General features: G+C 36.3%; 1 protein-coding gene across 1 annotated transcript in view; it reads left to right on the forward strand.

Moving 5' to 3' along the window:
• LOC140172591 (uncharacterized) overlaps positions 1 to 24,786 on the forward strand; it is a 211,140-nt gene that overhangs the window by 34,988 nt on the left and 151,366 nt on the right. Inside the window, exons 2-5 of the mRNA XM_072195731.1 lie at positions 15,385 to 15,654; positions 18,137 to 18,391; positions 20,453 to 20,716; positions 22,314 to 22,559. Coding sequence (XP_072051832.1) covers positions 15,385 to 15,654; positions 18,137 to 18,391; positions 20,453 to 20,716; positions 22,314 to 22,559 — 1,035 coding nt within the window. The remainder of the gene's footprint in view (positions 1 to 15,384; positions 15,655 to 18,136; positions 18,392 to 20,452; positions 20,717 to 22,313; positions 22,560 to 24,786) is intronic.

The following is a 24,786-nucleotide window of genomic DNA, read 5'->3' on the forward strand; positions in this document are numbered from 1 at the left end:
AGTTTGCGTCTAGCGTCCTGTCAACCAGACCAAAAATGCCGTACTGCGCAGGTCAACAACCAATCACACCGCGCCGTTGCCCTGACGTCAGACGCAAACTAGTCTTTTCAATTCGGTCTTCAATTATAATTATTGAATTAAGGTGGATAACCGACTTCTCCTGCTTGGTTGTTTTTGCAATACCTGTTGTTTCATATTGCTTTCGAGTAAATTGATTATTACTCAGCGACTAATCAGTGACCAATGAGATGAAGCTTTTCTTTTCGCGACAGAATGAGTGATCAAATCTATTGGTTAAAAACAATGTGGCGATGCAACAATTAATAGTTATAGCCTAAATGACAGAATATGAATAATTCATCAAACGGTGTATGATGAAAGGTAGTATCTATACAGTGGTTCGATATTCAAGTCAATTAACTTTTTTTTATATACATGTAGAGAATTTCTTGTTTTGTAGCAATGAGCGTCAATTGTGCATGGTTAAACCAAGAGAACTAAGTATTATTTAACTTTCAATTGTCATGGTTGTTGCAACTGTTATTTGTTACGGTATGTGAGATGGCCGTTAATGTAATTGTTGAAGAAGGCAATCAAAATACTTACGAAGTAAAGTCGTCAAAGCACCTTAACAAATTGGAGCAAAATCCAGTATCAAAACGCCTTACAAATAAATATTCTTCAACAATGACTTTTTTTTTCATTATGCAAATTTATGACATTTTTTTTATTCAGCATTTTCTTTATCTAGTTTATCGTGTGAGTAGAAAAATGTTTGATCACAGATATTGGTCCAATATCTGTGGTTTGATCATCATTCGGGGAATATTTGTTCACTAACAATTTCAATTTCCACCACAATATACCAAAGTTCCTTGTATACGGAACACACGCTGAAACAGGTAGTATGTATATCAGGCCTATTATGATATCATGTGGAAATCCGGATATGAACGTAAATTATTTAATTCAATTCAAATGCTCTATTTACATTACCTCTTTATGTGTCATTCAATTCTACCACATTTATATTCTGAAATATATAATTTATTTGATGATGTCAAAATTAAAAAATATATTGTAAATACATACAGGCTATATCAAAATCTTAGCATTCGTGGCATAATGCCATCAGATTCAATACGGACGCAATATGGCTATAGATTTCCGGTACATTGTCATTATTGTCACAAATTCTCTCTTATTCATATATTTCTTTGACACATGTCATCCCTAGTTGTCATCATAATATCATTATATATGGGTTAGGTATGTAACGAATTAAAATGACCACTATATAGGACGCTATACAACCCATGAATTGGGAAGACAATATTCGCCAGGTGAACATCCGATTTCCAGTTTTTCAACGAAAACATTTGTTCTAAAAATGACACATGAAAGTAAATGTGTGCACAAAGTACCTTGCTTTTAATTGTTTGACAATTAATTTGACAAGTTGAATTTATCAGGTCACGACCAGCAAACCGTAACCAACTCACTCACCGTTCATGTGGGTAAACCTCGGAAGGAACTGTAAAAATACCTTTGATTATTGTTTGTTTACAATCTTCTGCTTTGCTTGATAATATCAACAAAAATGCTTTGAAATTGAATGAATGCACTGGTCATGTGTAAACATTTTTACATGTTTGGAATCACAGCATGGGGTACTGAAAAGATTCCACAATTATGATACTGATGATTTTGAATACTAAAGTACATGACACTTCTTTATACCAACAGATCTACGACCTCTTTCCTTGTCCCACATTTACCCATGTTACCTTCACCTACAATCCAGGAAAACAAAAGTTGGCACACTTCCACTAAACAATTGAAATGTGTGCCCTATCAAAATTGGAGAGGATAGTGAAACATGCATGCAATATGTGAAGTACAGACTTCCCCTATATCTCACCTTCCCCACTCCCCATCTTTCAATGTTGGAGGGTCTCACGGGCCTGCTGACAACAAGACTTGGTCCAACATTGAATTGGGGGAGCGGGGGCAGAGGTATACCAAAAGACAGGCAAAGTGTGCCAACCTTTTTTTCCTGGATTGTAGATAAATTTTTCTCAAATAGATCGGCAGCCATCACTTTTTGATTCTTGTTGAAAAGAATATCCCTCTTCCAAATGTAATACGCAACCTATACGCAACATGCATTTTGATCCACTTGATATGAGCTTTTTTCCTAATGCAACATTACACGAGTAACGGTTTTAACAGTCCACGGTTTTAATTCTTGGATACGAATCCACGAGGCGAAACCGAGTGTTTTAAGCTGGAGGAGCAGGAGCAGCAGGAGTGATACTCCAGCTGAATACGATTGTGGAACTATGTTTTATGTTTCGATGACAGTCTTGTCCGTAATCATGGTAGTGGAAGTGAATGAAAATGTATACGAGTTCTGTTAATGTCATTTTTGTGCGCAATTTTGATTTCTTATGTCAATGGACAAGTATCTGTCACAATTGGATATTTTAAGGAAAATAATCATTAGTCAAGAAGTGTATCGTTCTTGAACGGATTTTAGCCAATATACATATTATATAATTATAATTATAATTATAATTATAATTATAATTATAATTATAATTATAATTATAATTATAATTATTAGAAGATATAGAATAATCATGAAATTAGAAGATAGTATTTGAAGATAGAATAATCATGAAATTTTGTACAGCATCCCATGTATACTAGAATAATCATCCTGTATCCTCTTTGAAATAAGCATTATGCGATGATGTACTCCGGAGGATAGAGTTACCAGCAATCCTATCGTCATTAATACATAAAAAGCAAAATCATAAGAAGCAAGCAAATGAGAGATTCTAAAACACCTCCAACTGGTATATATTTTCATGGCGACACAATCAGGTCAAAAAAACAAAAAAATAACCCGTGTAATATTAGCTAACTAATATTTAAAAAGGGTGCAGCTAGAGGGCAGCTTGTTTAGATTAAAGATATGCTCTCTATATTAAACTTTTAATATTTGGTCATTAACCATTTACACCGGGCATTTACATAGGATTCAAGTGCACACTATAATCAAAATTTAATAAATTGTCAAAGAATGTAAAAATTATGAATAATTTTTCACAACAACACCTTTCAAATACACTTGCGCAAGTCATTCTAGATATTTAAATGGAGTCACCCATTCAGACAACCCCATTTGAAATTCACACTCCCTGTGCGGAAAATTAAGGTCATGTCTTCCATACAGGGTGTATGGATTTCAAATAGAACAGCACATGGAGTTTAATTGAAGACCTGAGCGCAAGAAGACCGTAAGTCCACTTGGCCCCTCGACATGTATACACTAAAGTTGCGTATAGTTTCGTAATGTTTTATACATGTTCAGGGGCCAAAACAAATCTATCACAACCTTTCATGATGTTTTCACCCTGGAACATGTATTAAACATTATAAAACCGTAAGAAACTATACGTAACTTTAGTGTATACATGTTGAGGGGCCAAGTGGACTTACGGTCTTCTTGCGCTCAGGTCTTCAATTACTGTAAATAATTGGCGATAATCGTACGATCCATTGACAAGAAACTCGCCTTAATTGGATTCCTTTGCATACCGTCGTGTCAACTAGTTCATAAAAGGAATATTTAGATGATTCTACGTGAAAGTTAACTAATGATATTTACTGGTATTTTGTTTACTTTCGGAACTTTTGGCGGAATATATGGAATTTAAATGATTGAATATTAGCTGAAATGTGTTTGAAATCGACAAGCAAGAATATTTATTGACTACATGGCGTTAAATTGTGTTTTAATTTATATTTATATGTTATCATGATTCAATTCAGTAAACGGTCCGTCAATTAGGTAGGATTTTAACTGGTAACACATATTTTGGTAAATAGCTTCTAGGCTTGAAATAACTATGGACCCGTTATTGATATTAAAACCATTTAATATTGTCAATAAATTAATATTGATTTTCATTCAAACATAGGTGTCAAGTTAAATGAATTAATTGCTGACCTAAACTTGTAGAAAATTAGCTAAGAACACCTAATGCACATAATATATACCATATATCTTTTTTTGTCCAGTTTCTTTGTTACCCATTGTCATTGCTACCTATTACGCTTACAACCCTTTATGTAAATTCTGATAGTTATGATAAATTACCTTTAGAATGCATTAAAATGTACAATCTTAATTTTCTAAATATGTTGAAATGATTAATGCATTCTTTTGTTGAAGATTGTGTTAGGCTTACAGGTTAATACAAAGCTTTATTTTGTATATAAATGATACAAGTACGATATTAGATACAAGTTAAATTTACAGCAATAAATTTATTTCTCCTTTATTATGCTAGAGTCTCCAGCATGGGTGATGTGAATCACAACTTATGATGACCTCTATAGTGGTAGGCAAAAATTGGAATTACCAAAAGAGTAACCGAAAATTGGTATTACCAAAAGGATAATAAAATTTGGTATTACCAAAAAGTAACCAAAATTGGTGTTACCAAAAGGGAAACAAAAAATTGGTATTACCAAACAGTAACCACAAAAGGATAACCAAAATTGGTATGACCAAAAGGGTAACCAAACATTTGTTTTACCAAAGGCGAACCAAATATTGGTATTACAAAAAGGGTATAACCAAATATTGATATTACCAACAGGGTAACCAAAAATCGGTATTACCAACAGGGTAACCAAACATTGATATTACCAACAGGTTAATAAAAAAATGGTATTAGCAACAGGGTAACCAAACATTGTTATTACCAACAGGGTTACCAAAATTATTGGTATTACCAACAGGGTAACTAAAATTGGTATTACCGACAGGGTAACCAAAATTGGTATTACCAACAGGGTAACCAAAATTGGTATTACCAACAGGGTAACCAAAATTGGTATTACCAACAGGGTAACTAAAATCGTATTAACAAATAGGTAACCAAAAACTGTAATAACAAAAGGTTAACGAAAAATTTGTTTCACTACGAACGCTAACTAGGTATTTGTAAATACTTCATGAGCTTGCACAATGCACATATAACTACAGATATACCGGTATATACAAGAACTAAGTAAGAAAAATCAAACATGGAATTTTTTACAAAATCAAACATGGAATGAAAAAGCACCACGGACATAAATGCTGATCTCAAATGTAATAATTGATTGAACATTTAGCAATAAAATTTATACACAAAGAAGGTTTGTGAAATGTTTTCTTCAAACACAGACCCTAAAAAGAAACTGTGTCACTGTAGGTTTAGTTATGAACTCAGGAATTATATTATACATTCAGTCTTTGGTTTTATTAACGAATTAAATTTGGCAATGAAAATGTCAATGAATGTATCACGTAAATTACAGGGGACTGTAATATTGTAGATATCTACGCCCAGAATGTTTGCTGCACTCTTAGCAAAAAGGTGCATCTTAAACCTTTTTCGTCATTTAGGCCTGGGGAGCACCCTCAGGAAATAAGGGTTCTTATATGTTCCAAAAAGGGTTCTAAAGACCCTTTGGAGAACATTTAATGTTTTTTGAGGAACATTTCAAGGTTCTCCCTGTAGGACAGTCGAAGAACTCTTATAGAATTTTTTCTAAGAGTATGAGTATGGTAGGTTTGCCATTTTTTAAAATTCTAAACTTTGACAGGATCCGTTAGATCAAGACAATGAATTACAGATACCAATTATCATGCTGTCAAATTAAAACGTATGTACTTCCAATCCTTGTACAAGAATGAATACTTTTCGGCATTTAAGGGTTGACGAGGTATTGTTGGTCGAAGCAACCAAAAAAATCGATTGTCATTATCTAAATCAATATATTATTCAAAAATAACACTTTGATGTTTTGCAAAAGTTCATTCTACAAATCATATACTTTGAAAACGTGCTTAATTTATTATTGCTAATGAGTTATGTACGTTTTACAAAAGTGTTGTTGTTTCAGCTCTTTCAGCAACATAACTCAAGAACCACAGGACCTACAAAACATATCTGTGATATTTGGATTCTTCTACACGCTCGCTATGAATTGAGTAATTCAAATTTTGCCAAAGCTCACTACCATTTGCAAGATGCTGTGAACTACCAAATCGCAACAATTTAAAATTGTTGCTAACCTTAAAAGATTCCACTGGCTAAAATCTGATCCAGATCTGAAGTTTCTGTCACGGGGCAAAATCGCGTTAAGGTGGTATTACACCCCCTGATAACTCAGTTTGTGACTAATTTTGCATTTTTCTCAAAAAATAGCTAAGTAATGGTAACAAAGGTTATGTATATTATAGGGGCAACGAATCCAATTACTTCACTGAAACTTCAGTGATTGAATACAAGTGGTTCATATTATATATGTTAAGGTACATTCTAGCGGTACCTCTTTTCTTATCATAAATAACGTACCGCTTGTCTTGAGTCACTGAAATTCCAGTGTAGTAACTGGTTTACTTGCCCCTATAATATACATTTACTTTTGTTACCAGTGTGTTATTATTTTTTGAAAAAAATGCAAAAATAGTCTCAAATTTATCATCAAGGGGTGTAGTACCACCTTAAGTGATCTTGCGTAACTGTGCTTGATCTGTATTTTCGCGGTCCAGATAATGCAGATCATGTAGCTTCTTTGAGGCATTTGAAAGGCACTATTAAGTGAAAGTTAGTATTACAACTTTCACAAAAAGTCGCCATCTTTTGTAAAGGTCTGGTGGATTATTTGAAAAAGGTAATAATATGCGGTAAGCCACAATGAAATTGATCTCATTCACACACCCAATGCCCAAGGGCCCGGATGATATTCATAATCAATCACAGTACAAAGTAAATTCACACGCTGTTGGTTGTAATTTTGGAAAAGAGACCATTTATGTGAAGCCGCGGTTTAGTTGCCGAATTGGGCTACTTCCCGGGCTACTTTATAAAAAAGGGAATTCCTTGCAGGAAACTGTGCCCAAAGAAAATGATTGGTAACTAAAATGGGCGTCCGTCTATCGATAGAACGCACTTCGCCGAGAACCGAAAGTCTGAGCGATAATATCATACGTTTCACCACATATACATTCTAGCAGTATTTCTCTCAAACCATGCAGGGATGTTTTCTCATATGCCATCCCAAACCGTTAGGCTATTCCATTTAATGTTCACACTACCCCCTTTGGAATATTGTGGAAATATCTTCCATACGGGAGTATGAATTTCAAAATGGAATAAACACATTAAGCAGCTCCAATGTTTAATTTCATCCCTCTGAGAAAGATCTAGATCCAACCTGATTCTTCTACTGAGGGAAAATGAGTTTCAAATGGAGCTCCTAAAGAGTTCATTCCATTTGAAAACCATACTCCCCTGTGCATTGGAAGATAATTATTTCCAAAATCTTCCACAGGGTAGTGTGGATTTTAAATGGAATAGCTCATATAAACTGTGAGTCTGTGAATCTTTTGAACCAAACCAATATTTTATAATAAATTATGTGACAAAACCGGATTGATTCAATTGTAATTCTTTGTCTAAAATTGGAAACGTTTGACTCATTAAAGTCTAAAGATTCGCCCAATTGTATAAATCAACCATGATAACATTGTGGTCCTTTTTTGACCAAAAAGGGCTAAAAGCCTCTAATTTATCGCTCACTACGCTCGCAAATGGGACTTTTTTTTTGGGGGGGGCCGCCCCTCGCCCCCTGGTTACGGGCCTGATTACATCAAAACATTCCACCAAACAAAGTTTATTTCGTTAAAAAAATTACTAAAATTTTTTCCCTCTATAGCCTATACCTCGTGTTTGTTTTTATTTTTGTTTTAATATTGTAAGGCTCTCCATCCAATGACCCAGTTATTTTTAACTCATAATCATGTCCTATTTACAGAGGTCTTGCACCGTACGTAATTATTGTATTTGTTTTCTACCGGGGACTTCAAAGTATCTGTACATGACATTTATTCGACATTTTAATTAATATGATATTGAATGGTCGAGGTGTCACGCGAATATTTCATTAAATAGTAAAATAACCAAACGACTGTTTTGCATGTATGCATAGCTTATAATCGGGTATTTAGATCAGTTGAAGCATGTAACACCTTTTGAAGGCTATATAATGCAAATCGAGTATTGTTTTATTTTTTGAATTTGACATTGTCAAGTTTCTTATGTAATATATTTGTATCTAACGGATTATCTTGTTTTGTGGCACGATCAATTATTTCAGCGATATTAAGGTCTATGTGGTCAAAGTTCCATAAAATCTATACAAAACAGTCCAGCTGGGTAACTGAACATCAGTGGATGATGTTTGCTTATGATCTTATGGGCTTGTGTTTATTATATATATATGCAGTGATAACAGATCCAATTTTGAAGATTTGTGAACAGAATTAAAACTTTCAAATTGGCCATGAGGAAAGTCGAAGATAATAACCATATCCTGTATTATGGATAAAAATGATTGAAAATGGTATTTATGAAATTATTTATATAAGGCCTAGGCCTATTAATAATTTAACGGGAAAATTCTCCGGACGTAATTTACACACGTATAATAGTTTTGAGCAATGAACCCTATATCAAATTTGATCTGCAGTGATAAATAGGTAGGCAAATAAATAGGCATAGGCCTATAGTATAATTTTATTTCTTTATTTATTGATTATCTTGTAGGCCTAAGTAAAGTAGGCCTAACACATAATAACAAAATAAAAGATTCCACTTTCTTTCTTCTTTATTGTTTTTATTTGACCATGTTAAGTATTATTAAATCATTATTATGACATTCAACAATATTGAAAAGGAAACTAACTATTAACTATTAGGATCTATAGAGCACTAGATAAAAATGAAACTATACCAAATGAAACGTGACCTTCGTCCGTGTCTTTTTTAAAGACAGTTCTTGTTGACTATTTATACGACAAGCTGTCGATAGTTAACTTCACCGCGGATTTAAAATTTATCTTGATTTTTTTGTGGTAAGTTTTTGCTATAATTTAAACATTGCGCTGTAAAAAAGATTATCTCCAGTCAAAGCGACAGTGCATCGAAATATGGAGGAACTACACATCACACTTACCAGTTTACTTTTGGTAGAAATACTGGGAATATCGAATATTCAATTCACCTTGAATCCTGATCATCGATCATGAATGTTTGTTTATCTTGAATGTGATTGATACTTCTGGTTCTGGTTCAGGTACTGCTAACCACCCCCTTGCGGGAGCCAAACTAGCAGGACGGTGCACCGCTTGGTTACTTGGTGTTGACGTAATGCTGAGTTACTGCTGCCTTGAACTTGTCTTTGTCCTCAATTGAGGTGATGTGATCGGGTATGGCATTCCAGTCTACCAGTGTTTTTGGGATGTAAGAGTACTTATAACAGTTTTTATTGGTTTGGATTTGGGTGTATTTGACGTGTCTTGATGAGCGTTGGGTTGGGCGCAAGACCTTTTGCATTGGGATGGCGAGGCTACCCTGTAGAGCTTGGTGGAATATTGTCACTCTTGAAATCTTTCTACGCACCTCAGGCTCCAGAGGTAGGTATGTTCATAAAATTTAGAAGTTCAATATTTTTAGCTGAAAGTTCTTTCATTTGAAAGAGAATCAGATTACCTAAACAATAAGGGGTCAATCATGTTTCTAGTGCATATACTTTTGAAGTTACAGACAAAAATAGTGTCACCAAATTGTCCAAAATTTTGTGTGTGAAATTGTGACAGCAGGCACATGTACAATGTAAGGCTGGCATTTTCGGTCGGGTAAACGGGTACCCGCCTGAGATTACATTACCAGGTAGGAAATACCTCCCCGGTACCCGAAATTCAAAAAAAAAAAAAAAAAAAAAAACCATTTTTTTTTTTTTTAAGTTTTATTTTTTCGGTTTTGTAGTGTCCCTGGACCTAGACCTAAATGCTAGGATCATTCATGGTTGACATAAAAAAAAAAAAAAAAAAAAAAAATTTCAAGATATTTTGTTATTTTTTATATAAAAATTGATAATTTGTATTTATGTCATAGTCTATTAATGATTTCAAAATGCATTCAAATTCAATACATTTTGAAATCATTAATAGACTATGACATGAATACAAATTATCAATTTTCATATAAAAAATAACAAAATATCTTTAAATTTTTATTTTTATTTTTTTTTTTTTTTTTTTTTTAGGTTTATATACTTTAAATCCTAAATTTAACAAAAATTATACTAAAAACCGAAAAAATAAAAAAAAAAAAAAAAAAAAAAAAAAAAAAAAATTTTTTTTTTTTTTTTTTTTGCAATTTCGGGTACCCGGTTACCCGCCCGAAAATTGCGGCGGGTACCCGGGTACAAAATTACCCGAAAATGCCAGGCCTAGTACAATGTACACTACTGTATGTGACCCCAGGTGACCTCCTATTCTTTACTGTAAGAAAGCTGTTTTGGATGGTCTTGATTTACACACAAATTGCTTTTGCGCTTTAACAAGCGTCCACTTCGTGGAACATAGATTGCACTATGTGATAGCTTATGAATCCATTATTATGCCAGTACCAACATAAGTCAACATCACTTAGGTTTTGGTTGTCAAAATTAATTTTTAGTAATTTTTTCCATTGAGCCCCACAGTAAAGCCATTTTTGGACCGTACAGGCACATTCCACTTCCCTATGGACGAATAGCACCACCTATAGTGTGTGATGTGAGCCTGACTACCAGAGGCTCCCACTCCAACTTGGTCTTCATATTCGTTACACTGCTTCTTCGTTCATAATCTTGACAAACAAATCGAGCCGCCCTATTTTGAACAGCCTCTAGTTTCTGTTTGAGTTCTTGTGTGTAGGGATCCCATACGGATCCACTAAACTCCATACACGGCCTCACAAGTGACTTGTAAGCCATGTTTTTTATATTTTGGGAGCATGAAAACAGGTTTCGCCTAACAAACCCCAGAGTTCTGTTTGCTTTGGACACTATACCATTCACGTGTGGGTTCCATGATAATTTTGAGTTTAGTGTAACACCCAAGTATGGGTGTTCATTTGTTTCAGATAATATTGTATGATTGAGAGTATATGTATGAGTTTGTGGTGTTCTTGCATGTGTTATCCTTAACACAAAACATTTTTTTATGCGTTGAAACTCATTTGCCACCGTGATTGCCATTCAGTGAGTGTATCCATATCCTTTTGCAGTTCGCTAGCATCCTCTGGTCCAGCTACCTTCCTATAAACAATACAATCATCTGCAAATAGCTTCATGTGTGAGTTTATATTAAGTGGCAAATCGTTTATGTATAGCAAAAAGTCCATAGGCCCAGTTACTGTGCCTTGGGGGACACTTGATTCCACCTTTATCCATTCTGAACTTTTTCCCTCAATGACGACCCGTTGCTTTCTCTGTGTAAGAAATGCTTCTGTCCATTTAAGTGTTTTACCACGGACTCCATAGCGGGACATTTTGAGCAGCAATCTTTGATGGGGCACTTTATCAAACGCTTTCGCGAAATCCATTATAATCATGTCAACCTGTTGTTTTTGGTCCAACTGCAAAGCTATATCTTGGATGGTGTTGATAAGCTGCGTTTCACATGAATGGTTTCTCGAAAGCCGTGTTGATTTTCACACAATATATTATAGGTATCAAGATGTTGCATTACATTGGATTTAAGTATATGTTCAAAGATTTTGCTGCACACAGATGTTAAATTCACCGATCTATAATTCCCTGTTTGAGTTCTATCCCCCTTTTTGAAAATTGGTGTGATATTTGATAGCAGCCAATCAGATGGTACCACTCCAGTGTCGTACGACAACTGAAAGATGATCCTTAGTGCCGAACCAATTTCGTTGGCCACTAACTTCAAATACTTTGGTGATATCTGGTCTGGTCCCATCGCCTTATTGGGGTTCAATTCCAGCAACAGTTTGATAACACCTTCTTCATGTATTACCATGTCTGCCATTGATGGTATACCGCTATCTGGTTCTACAGGAAAATCCTCCAGATTCTCCTTGGTAAATTGCGATTGAAATTGTCTACCTAGGAGTTCTGCTTGTTTAGCACTATCTGTTACGAGAAATCCTGTGGATGGGTCTTTCAACGCTGCAATCCCAGAGTTATCGTTATGTAACGACTTTATAAAACTGTATAATTGCTTTGTAGAACCCAGACAATGATCATGAATATATCTCCTGTATGCTTTCCTTGTTCTCCTTTTCACTTCTTTCCTTATTTTTTGAAAGTTTTCCCAATCAAGTTCTGAGTTTGTTTTCATAGGTCTATTGTATGCCCTTCTTTTACGCCTCTGATAGCGTTTTATATCTTGGTTAATCCATGGTGATATATTTCTTTTCGTTATCATTTTACTGGGTACGTTTTTATCTACGGATGACTCTACCCTATCCTTGAACTCATTCCAGAGATCATTGACCTCTGCCCTGTCAAGATCTTTACTCTCAAAGTCCTCGCTGATCTTCCGGGCATCAGTCATAAGATCCTCAGAATTTGCCCTGTGATAGAGGTACACCTTTCTTGGGCATTTTTTGGATTTTTTTGCAACCATGTCAACTGTTATAGATGGAATACCATCATGGTCGCTCATGCCTGGCAAATTCACCGCCTTAACTACCAATGTTGGGTTTGTGGTTAGAAATAAGTCCAAAATACGACCCTTTCTTGTTGGTTTGTTTACCATTTGCTCCAGACCGAAATCATTTGCCAGATCTATCAACTCCTTACTTAAGGCAACCTTTGGACAACCTGGTTTGATTGTTTGCGTGGGCCAGTCTATATCCCCCAAGTGATATATCCTTAAAATGATAGTGATAAGCTTATGTGATTCGTTTGATTTGGGGATTTGGGAATTACACCTAGTTTGCACGCTGTAAATTGTCATTCTGGAATACCGAAAGAGATTATAGCCAAAGAGTACTAACTCAACTGTGAGTAAATGGTATGGAAAATCATCCATCAATCATCCATTTCAGTGACTTTGTGGCTCATGGAGGGCAAATAGTGTACGCCCGCCCCGGACGCCTGCAGCTTGCGTTTTTCAGCAAGAGTCCAAAATCGAACGATAATTTGTGTCTTTAAGCTTTCAAGAGCGGTAGAAAGGTCTTGGCAAATTCAGTACTCTCATGCTCTTTGTAAATTGTAGGTAATGCTAGGTGAATTCAAATTTGCCATCAAACTGCATCATTTTACATATCAAATTAAAGCCCTTGAGTAAAGAAAGCCAAAACTGAAAACATTTTTGTCATAGCACTTTCCGTAACAAAGTTACATCTTGTCAAAGATGGACTTTCATCAAAAAGATTCTGCTAGCAAAATTCCCCAAAATGGCATTTAGGGGTGTTTCTAGGCCTTAGTCTCATGGCGATAGCAGCTTTTTTAAATTTTTATCAAAATCCCTCTAAAATTCCATGTGCGACTTGACTTGATTATCACCATAAAATCATATATTTGGGTCAGGTGAAGTATAGAAAACGTATTTATAATGTAGGTTTCCTTCACCAGCCTATTCTCAAAAAAAATTCAAATTTCTATGTAAATATGTATTGTGTTTGGGCCCGGTCTCTGCGAATTTCGCTGACTAGTAAATGTGTTAACTAAGGTTTGCCTGGGATACCTACTCTTTGGTACTACCTAGTGGGGAATACTCTACCTTTAAATTAAAAGCCATATAAATGTACGGTACGATTTCCATCAAATTATATTCTTTACTCAACGTGCTGAAGTAATATTAGTTATAACTGTCAGGAAAGGTTTTTGTCCATTTGTAGCCAAAATAACAATGTAAAGTGGAGTGGAGTTCAATTGGTGACTTTTAATGTCTGAATATGACATTTTTGTCAATTGTTTTGTTGATCTGACAAACAACAAATTTGGCTGATACTATTTAGGTGTATTAAAGCCATATTATAACATTTGCTGAGAATAATGCCCTCAAAATTGTTTTAAATTCTGGTTTTTACACGATTGTAATGTACTTTTATAGTCAATAAAGATACTCTGCAACATTTCATAACATTTGCTGAGAAGAATGCCTTCAAAATTGTTTTAAATTCTGTTTTTTACACGATTGTAATGTACTTTTACATGTATAGTCAATAAAGATGCTCTGCAACATTTCATAACATTTGCTAGGAAGAATGCCCTCAAAATTGTTTTAAATTCTGGTTTTTATAGTCAATAAAGATACTCTGCAAAAATCAAGACTTGAGGTGCTGTAGTTTTGTCAAAATCCGAGATTTTGAATAAAACGATGGAACCGGCGTTTTATTATTACGATGGAAATATTAGTCGAACACATATGCTCAGTACGTACACGGCGTGCGGGATACACATACACACACACCTCGAGGATCGTACCGTATTACAACCGCACAGTGTATTTTACCCATTACGAAAAATCATTCCGTACTGTGCATGCACAGATCACTGACAGTGACGCAATCAACCAATCAGCAGTTGGAAAATCGTTAACCCAATGACGCTATAGCTGCATTTTCATTGATAAAATTCAGAATCGTTCAAAAACACAAGTTTTTAATTGCAATTTAATTTTGTGTGTATGAATGTCACTGTCTATCTCAAATTAACATTGTGTATTATCGAAGCGTTTAATGCGCTGAAGCTTGTGAGGCGGGTCCGTTGCAAATTTGGCGGTTCTCTTGTTTTTTGTGACATTAAAAATCCATCTTTCCCATGGCCGCTGTGTGTGTGTGGGAACTGGGGTCAGCTATGCACGCGCTGCAAGCATAAAACCAGTACTGCTGACTGAGTGTATTAAATGTACCAATCGTAGCAGGGTGTAAAATATACAACAAAGTCAATACGTTATGGGGTAAATATAAGCATTTGAATAATTTAACAATAATTTGAACCTGAAAAATAAATGAACATGGAAGTTCATGAGTGATTTTTCAACATATTTGACTGTTGGATAATGGGTGCTGCAGCTTTGGAGCTAAGGCAATATGGCGCATTACTTTGAAGTTGGCATTGGGTAAATTACACTGTGAACCGCGGGAGTAACATGCATGGGCGCTAGTACATAGTAAATTCCAATTTTCTATGCTTTACCTCACTTGTTCGGCTCAAAATGAAAAGGGGACATATCTGACAGTATTAGCTAACATTTTATGGAAAATAAATACTAATCTATTTTTACAGAAATGTTATAATATGGCTTTAAGTTGGGACATATGCCATAAAAGCAGGTTTGAAAAAGAATGAACCAAATTCATATTAAAAGATCATACATTTTATTGCTTTCGTCCCCTAGTATCAATAAATTATATCCCTAACCCTAAATCCTATTATAAGTCAGTATCTTAATTCTAGCCAGACAGCTCTAATAATTCACTCTCTTTTCCATTTGTTTCATAACAGATACGGAAGTACCTGTTATCAGCAACTGTCCAAGTGACTTTGGTGTATCTGTACCAGTCGGAACACCAACCAGATCTGTTCAATGGACAATACCTACTGCTCTGGATAACGTAACACCAACAAATCAATTAACATCAGTTGCTACACATACTCCTCCAGCAACCCTGGATGTTGGAAATAGCCCCACTACTGGTATAACAGAGGTCAGCTATTTATGGGGAGATGCTGCTAATAATGTCGCTACATGCACCTTTAGGATTACCGTTCGAGGTAGGTATACTTTTATACTTAATGTCTTTACCACCAATCAACAAAATATCATATTGGGACTTAAGACTTGTTTTCCAACAGATGTAGACCAAACAAGTAAGTTCAGTGGGTATTAATATCGTAATTTGATTTTAACAAAAGCATTACAGAATGCTTTTTGTCCATGCCAGCTACAAACATTGGTCATTATGCTTTATGAGTAACAGGGAGCATCGTTGAGGGAGGCCCTTGATAGCACCAGCTCCGAGCCCAGTACTGATGCCAATAATGACACTCCACCGCTTGTCCTGTGTCGCGCTCGCAATCAGGGCATCACGATCAGAGGGAACTGAGCTCAGCTTCAATTGAATACATATATGTCCATTAGCTGTCATATGTGATTGCACATAGCCCAGTGGCTCAGTAGCACAAAGACGTATGTGAATTCTGTGCTCTGACATTGTTATAAATAACTGTATTGGCCAAATCAAATAGTTCACTGCTACTCATACATATGAATAAATACATCCATTCATCTGACCGTCAGAGGTCAACATCCATTGCTACTTCCGGTAAGATGACACAGTTTCCCGCTACCAATACCATTAAAACCAACATCAGTCGGCACTGAAGGCCAGTGGATGCTGGTCGCAGGCCACCAACCTCCACAATGTAAGTCGTGAGAACTTGGTTTGTACTTTCTCGATAGGAATAAATACATTCATGATAAACTGTACTTTAACCGAGTTAGAGCAGAAAGTCAAAACATCAAAGTACAGGCAACCCGTATGTGTTATCATATTCAATAAATAACATGATTTACACATACACATTGATCTTTATTGCATTATTGATCTCCCGAGTCAATGTATGTATCTTGAGGGTACACAACATTTCACTTGACCTTAATTTATTCTCATTTGTAATGCATGAAATAAGACTGTGTGATAGAAAAGAAATTATACCACCTGCTACAGGAGATGATCTTGAGAAAAGGTTGATGGTGCTTGATCATTCCATAAAAATGGGAGAGGTTGGCACCAGGGTCATTTCCTCTCAATTCAACTGATTTTCTGAAAAAAGTTAGCTGATCAACCTCTCACTTATATCAAAGCCCCATGGGGGTAAATGAACAACTTTCAAATCATAGGTCTCAACTCCTTGTCGTTTCTGATATATTTATATTTGACAATATTGAAGTGGCTATACTGTTGAATGTTCCGACTGCGATAATGCATCAGAAATCACCATTCATACACTACCAGCGGCGTAGCTGGGATTTTTTCCAGGGGGGGGGGCAAGCCTGTATGGGCGGGGGCCCAAACAAGGGGGCGGGGGCCCAAATAGACAATTTTGCCAGGCTTATTGATAATAATCGTTTGGTATTGCATATCGTATGGATTCCAATATCTCTCTTTCCTCCTCTCCCTCTCTCTTCTCTCTTTTTTCCTCTCTCTCCCTCCTTTTCCTCTTTTTTCCTTGCACTAGGGGCGGGGCCCAAATTTTTGCCAGGGGGATTGCCCCCTGCCCCCCCGGCAGCTACGCCACTGTACACTACATGTAGAAAACAATCCTGTGATGTTTGCTATTTTAATAACAAAATTGTCACTAAAATGAAGAAGGGTTGGAAATCGAAATATAGCAAATATTTAAATGCATCAATCAGGGGGTTGACAGTGATTCGCCGATTCTCGCATGCTACGGTATGCTGTACAGAAGTTTGCGAACCACAAAATTTGATACACGTATGGAGGCCGCTATGGGGTGCTAATGGGTGCTGACACTACTACGTGTACAGTACGCGTTCCAAACTGTCAATCATCAGGGGTCAATCACCTCGAGTTTGACAACGATGATCTAAACGGACTATCGCCAAGTCTTACGTGTAGGTGCAAAATTAAGGTTAATTTTCGTGATTGAAACAGTATTTTTCTTGTATAAATATTGGCCTGGATATTGGGATTGTTGGTCGATTTGATGTATTATTAAATTAAGTTCATGGATGTGCTAAAAATATTATTAAAAGTATTAAAAACAGCTAGCCAACATTTGAAAAAAATGCACTGTAGCAGGCTTGATATTAAGTCGAACCGTGGATGCAGCAAGCCGCGATTTTACGTGTAATTTTCATTACTTAAACGCGGAGCACGGACGCGATGCAGCCGGTAGAGAGCGAGGTAGTGTTCCAGGCCTACGCGATGGCAAGTTAATGGCGGCTTCCATAGTTTTATTACTTTTTATATAGAGTGACACGTCCCAATCTTATTTATTCCCTGCATCAATCTGCAAGAAAAATGAATGCGTCTGAAAACACTATTTGTATGTAGTACGATGAGTGCATGTCCATGATATACAAAATCAATGCACTGCCTGGCTCTGATTAGTTCTTGCTATCAATCGAAAAAATGTATGAATATTGATTAATGTATTTTCTTTAAACCAAAGCATGGAATAGCGAGCCTAATAACCTATACTTTATTTGTTGTCTTTTCCAAATTTACAGAGGATAGCACTGATCCAGTTATTACAAATTGTCCATCCAGTCAGACAGTACAATCAGGGGGTGGGACATCAGCTACAGCGACATGGACACCCCCTACAGCAACAGACGATATCTCCACCACACTGGACACGACCATATCTCCAGCTACAGCTACTCCTGGCTCATCATTCACTGTCGGAGATACAGAGGTGACGTACACATTTACGGATGGAGCACAAAATTCAGCTACGTGTACTTTCACAATTACAGTTCAAGGTAAGTGTAGTTGTTGTCATTTTTAGGTCGTCCGAAGAAAAAGACCTTATGGCATCATGAGTCCTGTGTCTGTCAGTGTGTCTGTGTGCATGTTCTCCTTTTTTGCTTATGTGCCTTTTTTTGAGTACAAAACTAGCTTGTGTGTCAATTTTTTCTTGTATGTCTAGGTATTGCAAGATCTTGCGGGGTCGGGGGGGGGGGAGTATAGAGGGGTATAGAGCTCATTTTTGAAGGTATTGAAAAAGGCACACAAGCAACAACCAGTGACAACAACAAAAAAGACACACACGATGAAAACAAAAGACACACAAGAGGCGTCCGTCACGTGTCCGTCAGGCGTCCGTCACATGTCCGTCAGGCGTCTGTCACGTGTCCGTCAGGCGTCCGTCATGTGTCCGTCAGGCGTCCGTCACGTGTCCGTCGGGTCAAAAAGACACACAAGAAAAGTCACACAAGTCTCACAGACACACCAGTATACATGCGTGAGTAGGGGTGTGTTTACAGCAAATGAGGACATACATGTACACTCGCATTTCATATTTAAACTGTGGACCACTCTGTAATGGGGGGTCTTCCTTGGTTTCTGGAGGTCTGCAAATGATGTCCAATGTATGTGCGAAATATGTCCTCTATTGTATGTACATGTATATAACATCCGCAGTTGGAGGCGATCACGTGGGGTTGTGTTTTTGATTTTTGTCCATGAACAATTTGATCTTATACATATGAACAATTCAAATCCTATTCCAACCATTATTATGTTTTGATGAAAATATTGGATCCTAGACATAATAATGATAAAATTTGATGTTTTTTGCCCATTATTTATTGGTCTTGCTATGAAAGTGTTTCACAAAACACAGAGGGGTATTGGCTAGATCAGAAGTTTTCCAAACAAAAGATGAAAAATCTGAATGGTCAGTAAAATTTTGGACTTGTAACTTATGCAGTGCCATGTATGTGATTCACCCAAGCGGTGGAGCAGCATCAATGGCAAAAACTTGCTTTGCACGGCAAAAATAACAGTATATGTCGGCCTCTGTATAGCCATTATAATACAAAAGGTTTGTCAGTATGCGGTAATCACAACATGTATTTGATTATACATAAATTAAATGACAGCCAAAAAAATTACTGACAATCCAGGATTGGAGCCTGCATGTGACCTTTTGATCAACGCACCCATGCTCTGCAAACTGGGCTAATAAGTCACATGGGGAAGAGCAATGATGTTATATCTATAAGCCTTCAGTTCACACAAGTTATGAAAAAGAAGTACCTCCTATTAGGCAAACCACCTTATGGCCCTGAACATTGAACAATGGCGGAGTGGAATGGAAAGTGGAATGTCAAGAGCTGGTCTTGAATTTCAACTCATTTTGAAGTGGATTTTGTAAAATAACTACATGTAATACAAAGGAGAGACAAGATAATTCCTCATTGTTACAGGGAATTAAAAATGAGGTGTTTTTTTTTCCAATACGAGGAACTTCTTTTTCGTTGTGTCAATACCCACCCTCTATCATCCTGTCATGAATTTAAGAAGCTTAAGGTCCATTCATACATCTATGATGCGTTGCTGATATATCGATCATTTTCTGCCGCATCTCAATGTAACAGACTGCAAATCCTGTCAAAAGGAATTTAACTTTATTGCAATGCTGTTTTTCGGAAAGAGTTGTAATTCGGGCAATGCAACTCACCACAAATTATGCAGACACAGTGAAGCATGATGAATAAACCTTTAGAAAGAGGTTGTTGATGTTTCTTCTTCAGCATGACAGTTAGCTGAGTTGGTACGTGATGGTTTTAGAGCCCCTGCCGCTGTCATCACTGTTTAGGTATAGTCTCATAAAAAAGATAAACCAAGTTTGAAAAATCCTGGCCAATAATAATAGCAATAATAGGTTATTGTGGTATGTCCACGGTATGTACCTTTTCTTGGTTTAGCCATAGATTTTTAGGCCATAGGGGTCAGTGACAATCTGTAAGTGTGCAGAGGCTTTGTAAGTTTGGCACAGGGCACTAAAATTCATGTTTGTTTTTGTTTTGTTTTTCCAGCCGCTGCTGATACAACAGCTCCAACGATAACCTCATGTCCATCCGACATTACCGTTGATGTTGCACAAGGGACAACTTCAGCTACTGCAACATGGACAGAACCGACGGCTACAGACAATGTGACTCCTGCCAACCAGTTAACGACGGTTAGGTCGCATAATTCTGGAAGCACGTTCAATCTCGGCACAACTACTGTTGTTTATAGCATCTCCGATGCAGCAGGAAATGGTGCAACTTGTACTTTTAATGTTATTGTGCAAACAGGTACGTAGGAATGTTTTTGCAAGAATTTGCAAAAAAAATAATACTGGCCATTTCAAATGTACTTTCAATAAAATGCTGAGACAGCTTTTTTACCTAAATTTACCGAAGGCCAAAACAAATAATTGTTTGCTTGCCCACAAGGCCTCTTCAAGTGGAAGGATCGGTAGGTTGGCCTTTTCTTTTGTTTTGTTTTATTTCTCGCAGATACAGGAATTGGATACACCATGGCCCTTTCTCCTGCGCTGTTACCTCGATCTTTGGCAACTACATCCTCTCTGGACCAACACCCCGCCCCTGTCAAATATTTCCCAAACAGATTGAATTTTACTGTACCTGCCATTGCTGTCAGATATTATTGCCATTTCAGCAGACAGCCACTGCATATTTCTTGATGTCATAGCCATTTTTAAAGCCATCATTCAATCAGCGATATAGAATAAAAACTAGATAACTAAAGGACCAATCACAGGAGGAGCTAGCTGGAGGAATGGCGACCATTATGCTAATTAGGAGATTGTTGTTTATGTCTGTGACGTCATTTTTTGCCAAAAATTTTTGTGCCGAAAAATGACGAACAATTTCAGTTTTCTTTCCATTACTGTTATATTGTGAAAAACCATATAGCTGTGGAGTTAGTCCAATATGTTAGGAAAATATTCAAACCGATGACCCCATGTTGACACTGGCTAAATAAGCTGTATTTTCACTCGTAAGGGTGACAGTCACTGTTGCAATTTCGTCATTTTATTTTTCACAGACGAAATGAGAAGATTTGACCTTTTGAGGTCATTTAGTAGACCTGTTTACCAGTCATTTTGATTTTCGTAACAACAGTTCGGCCTTTGAAAAGTGAACTTCGACGTACGTGGTGCGAAACTTTCTTGTCACCACGTGCCAAGTTTTCTTACGGTGCTTCCCGATTCTTTTTATCATGTGGTTGATCAGTGCATGAGCGGTAATGACACACGGCACCAGGGCATTCGCTTAACTGCCTTGCATTCAATGGACACTGTACGGTTTGCGAACGCTATTCATACTAAAATAGCTTCACTAAAAAATATTAAAAGAACATATAGTTCCGACAAGAATCACACAAGATAATTTTTATGTGTTTATTTTAATATTTGACTGTAAATAATAAAAACAAATCATTTATTTCATAATTTATACAGGACAAAATTTAGCATGAATATTTCTAGAAATAAATCATCAACTGGGCGATACATTGGAGGTGATAAGTTGAATCTGGTCGAATTCCCTACCACACGTATCGTAACAATGTTTCATATACACGTAGGTCTGCTACTGTGCAATTGTGGATGTTTTTTTATTATTTTTTCTGCTTGCGAGGGGATGTCTAAACATTTTCAAAAGTATTTTGTCCTTGTAGGAGAATATTTTTTGTTTCATTTTTTTGTATAAATGAGCAAAAAAGAAAAAAAAAAGTTTTAACAGTCGGCACAAATTTTACGGTCGGTCGGCTGTGGGCAAGCAAACAATTAATTCTTGTTACTTTTTGGCCTAACTGTATGTGGTCTGTAACTTAACTAAATCATCATTGATTGTAAATGTTATTAATATTATCATCAATTTCAAGGAACAAGTACACCTATCATCACCAATTGTCCGTCCAACATTGTTGTCCAGGGGACGGGCACGACAGCCATAGCATCTTGGACACCGCCTACTGGTACCAGCAGTATCAATGGTGTAGCAATCAGCCCATTTGCAACTCATACCCCAGGAACCTCTTTCCCCATTGGAAACACAGATGTGACTTATGTGTTTATTGATAGTGCTGGGAACAGTGCCCAATGCAGTTTCACTGTTACAGTAGTACAGAGTTAGTAACAAAGTTATTAAATATGTCCTCTGCATGGTGGAATATTTTGCAGTCATGAGGGTCAGTTTTAAGGGAGGCGGCAAAGGCAAAAAAATTCCCTGTGTGCATTATTTTGTCCATTTATGTTCAATGGCATAAAAGGAAATATAAAGTCTTTTTGCTGATATGCTCTAAAATGACTTTATTGTGCATGCAGCACACGAAAAATTTAAATTTTACACTATTTTGGACCACATTTAAGTTGCATTTTGGTGTTGCACAGGTCAAAAAGAAGATGTACACTGCAATATTGGTTGAATTTCTGCCAGTTAGATTGATCTGGTCAACCCGTTAAAAGTCATCTGTCCCATCTTGTTACTGATATTTTGGGCAGATATGATCGTATTTTTTCCCAAAACAATTAATATGCATAAAAAATAACAAGCATTTGACAGGACCTTTGCTAGGGCTTAAAATATTTTGTACATTATGGGATACAAAATTTTTTGAAATATCAAAATTTTACAATGTGAAATATTTCATCCTGCAGTGTATTACATGTACCTTGCAGTGTATTGCTGATTGTAATTGGAGCTTTTGGGTTGCAAAAAGCTTTGTGTCTAATGCTGCGCTGTAAAAGTATAAATTTTTGTGAAGCATTAATTTTCACAATTTTAACACTCAACGCACCTGCCACAAAAAATAAAAATTTGTGAATATGTTGTTTTTATGTATAATCTGTGTAAAAAAACTCAAAATCGGTAATTTAAAAACGAAAATTGCATGTGCGAAAATTATCACTTTTTAACAGTATCATACTAGCAGTTGCAGCAAGCCAGAGACAAATCGGCGAATATACAAATCCTACCAGTGATCTGGTAGCGATTGATGCTGCTTCTGGTTGATATAACAGTAAATCATTTTCTTGATGAAGCGACTGGATGTAGATATAAATCTATGTCATCAAAAAAGCTATACTTTTAGCAAGTGCCTATGATACCACCATCAAACAATTTCTAATAAACAGGTTAATATGTGACGTGTCATGTCAAAAGCAGACACTTTTGGGCAGGATCGTAAATGGAGAAATAGCCAAAAATCTGCCTGGGGGTAATTTTTTCACAAGTTGGGTTTGTTGCAAATTTGTAATATTATTAATGCTAAATATATAGTCTGATAGTTTCAGACCGGTATATAACTGGCATCTTGTACTATTTGAGACATTTTTCAAGGTAATTGCTACTCTCAACATTGTCAATAATATTTTTAAAGGCCGATATCTCAATTTCCAATTTTATAATACCATAACTTGCAACTCAATATCTTCGCTTAGGAATGTCCGATTTCATTGGGGGAAAATGGTGTTATGGAGCAAAATATCTCTATATTATATGTAAAAACCTCAAAATTTATAACCTGCCCAAAAGTGTCTGATTTTGACATGACATGTCACATATGACTTCTCGTATACTTGGTACACACTTAGTGGGGGCAGCACCTATGCCAAAATACACTTTGCTTATTGTGCGAGCTAAGTTACATGTTTATGTATATATGCTCATTACAAAAACAAATAATTATTGCCTGTTTAATATGGCAAAGTATAATATATGTATATGGAAACTGTGAAGGGTGACTCTGCAATCTACATGTATGTAAATAATTGTGTTGTTTTAAAAATAATATGCTATTCTTTATGTTCTAGAAACTAAACTTATGAATATCTAGGTGGAGAAAGAATGGCTGTCCTTTATATACTGCTTGAAAAGTATCCATACCCTGAAAGCAAAAGCAATATCTTAAAGACACTAAACACATATTACCAAATGAAGTAATTTATAGATGAGACCTGTGACTTCTGACGTCAATGCCTGTCAGTAAGCGCACACATCATCACAATTTCCATTGTTTTTGGCCTGGCAGTATGTGCGCGCATCATATTTTGTTCATGGCTTGTGTTTTAAAACTCCCGCCACAATAAGGCTATTTGAACAGTGTAGTGATAGCATGGGGTTCACTCTTTAGCATATTGATCGATATACCAGTCCCTTGCCTTTGTTGATAAATATTGAGGTCAACTCTTCTATAGATGCAGAATGTTGTTCTACATATTTTGATACCTCATTCGGCATGATGCAAGTTTATTTCCCCAACGTATACCAATTTGAATGAAAAAAGATAGCATTTCCAAAGTGACAAAATTTACATAGACTTCTCTCTCAAAACACACCAATTATGAGCACAGCCA

Source organism: Amphiura filiformis, chromosome 16 (genome assembly GCF_039555335.1).
Source record: "Amphiura filiformis chromosome 16, Afil_fr2py, whole genome shotgun sequence".
NCBI classification, from domain to species: domain Eukaryota; kingdom Metazoa; phylum Echinodermata; class Ophiuroidea; order Amphilepidida; family Amphiuridae; genus Amphiura; species Amphiura filiformis.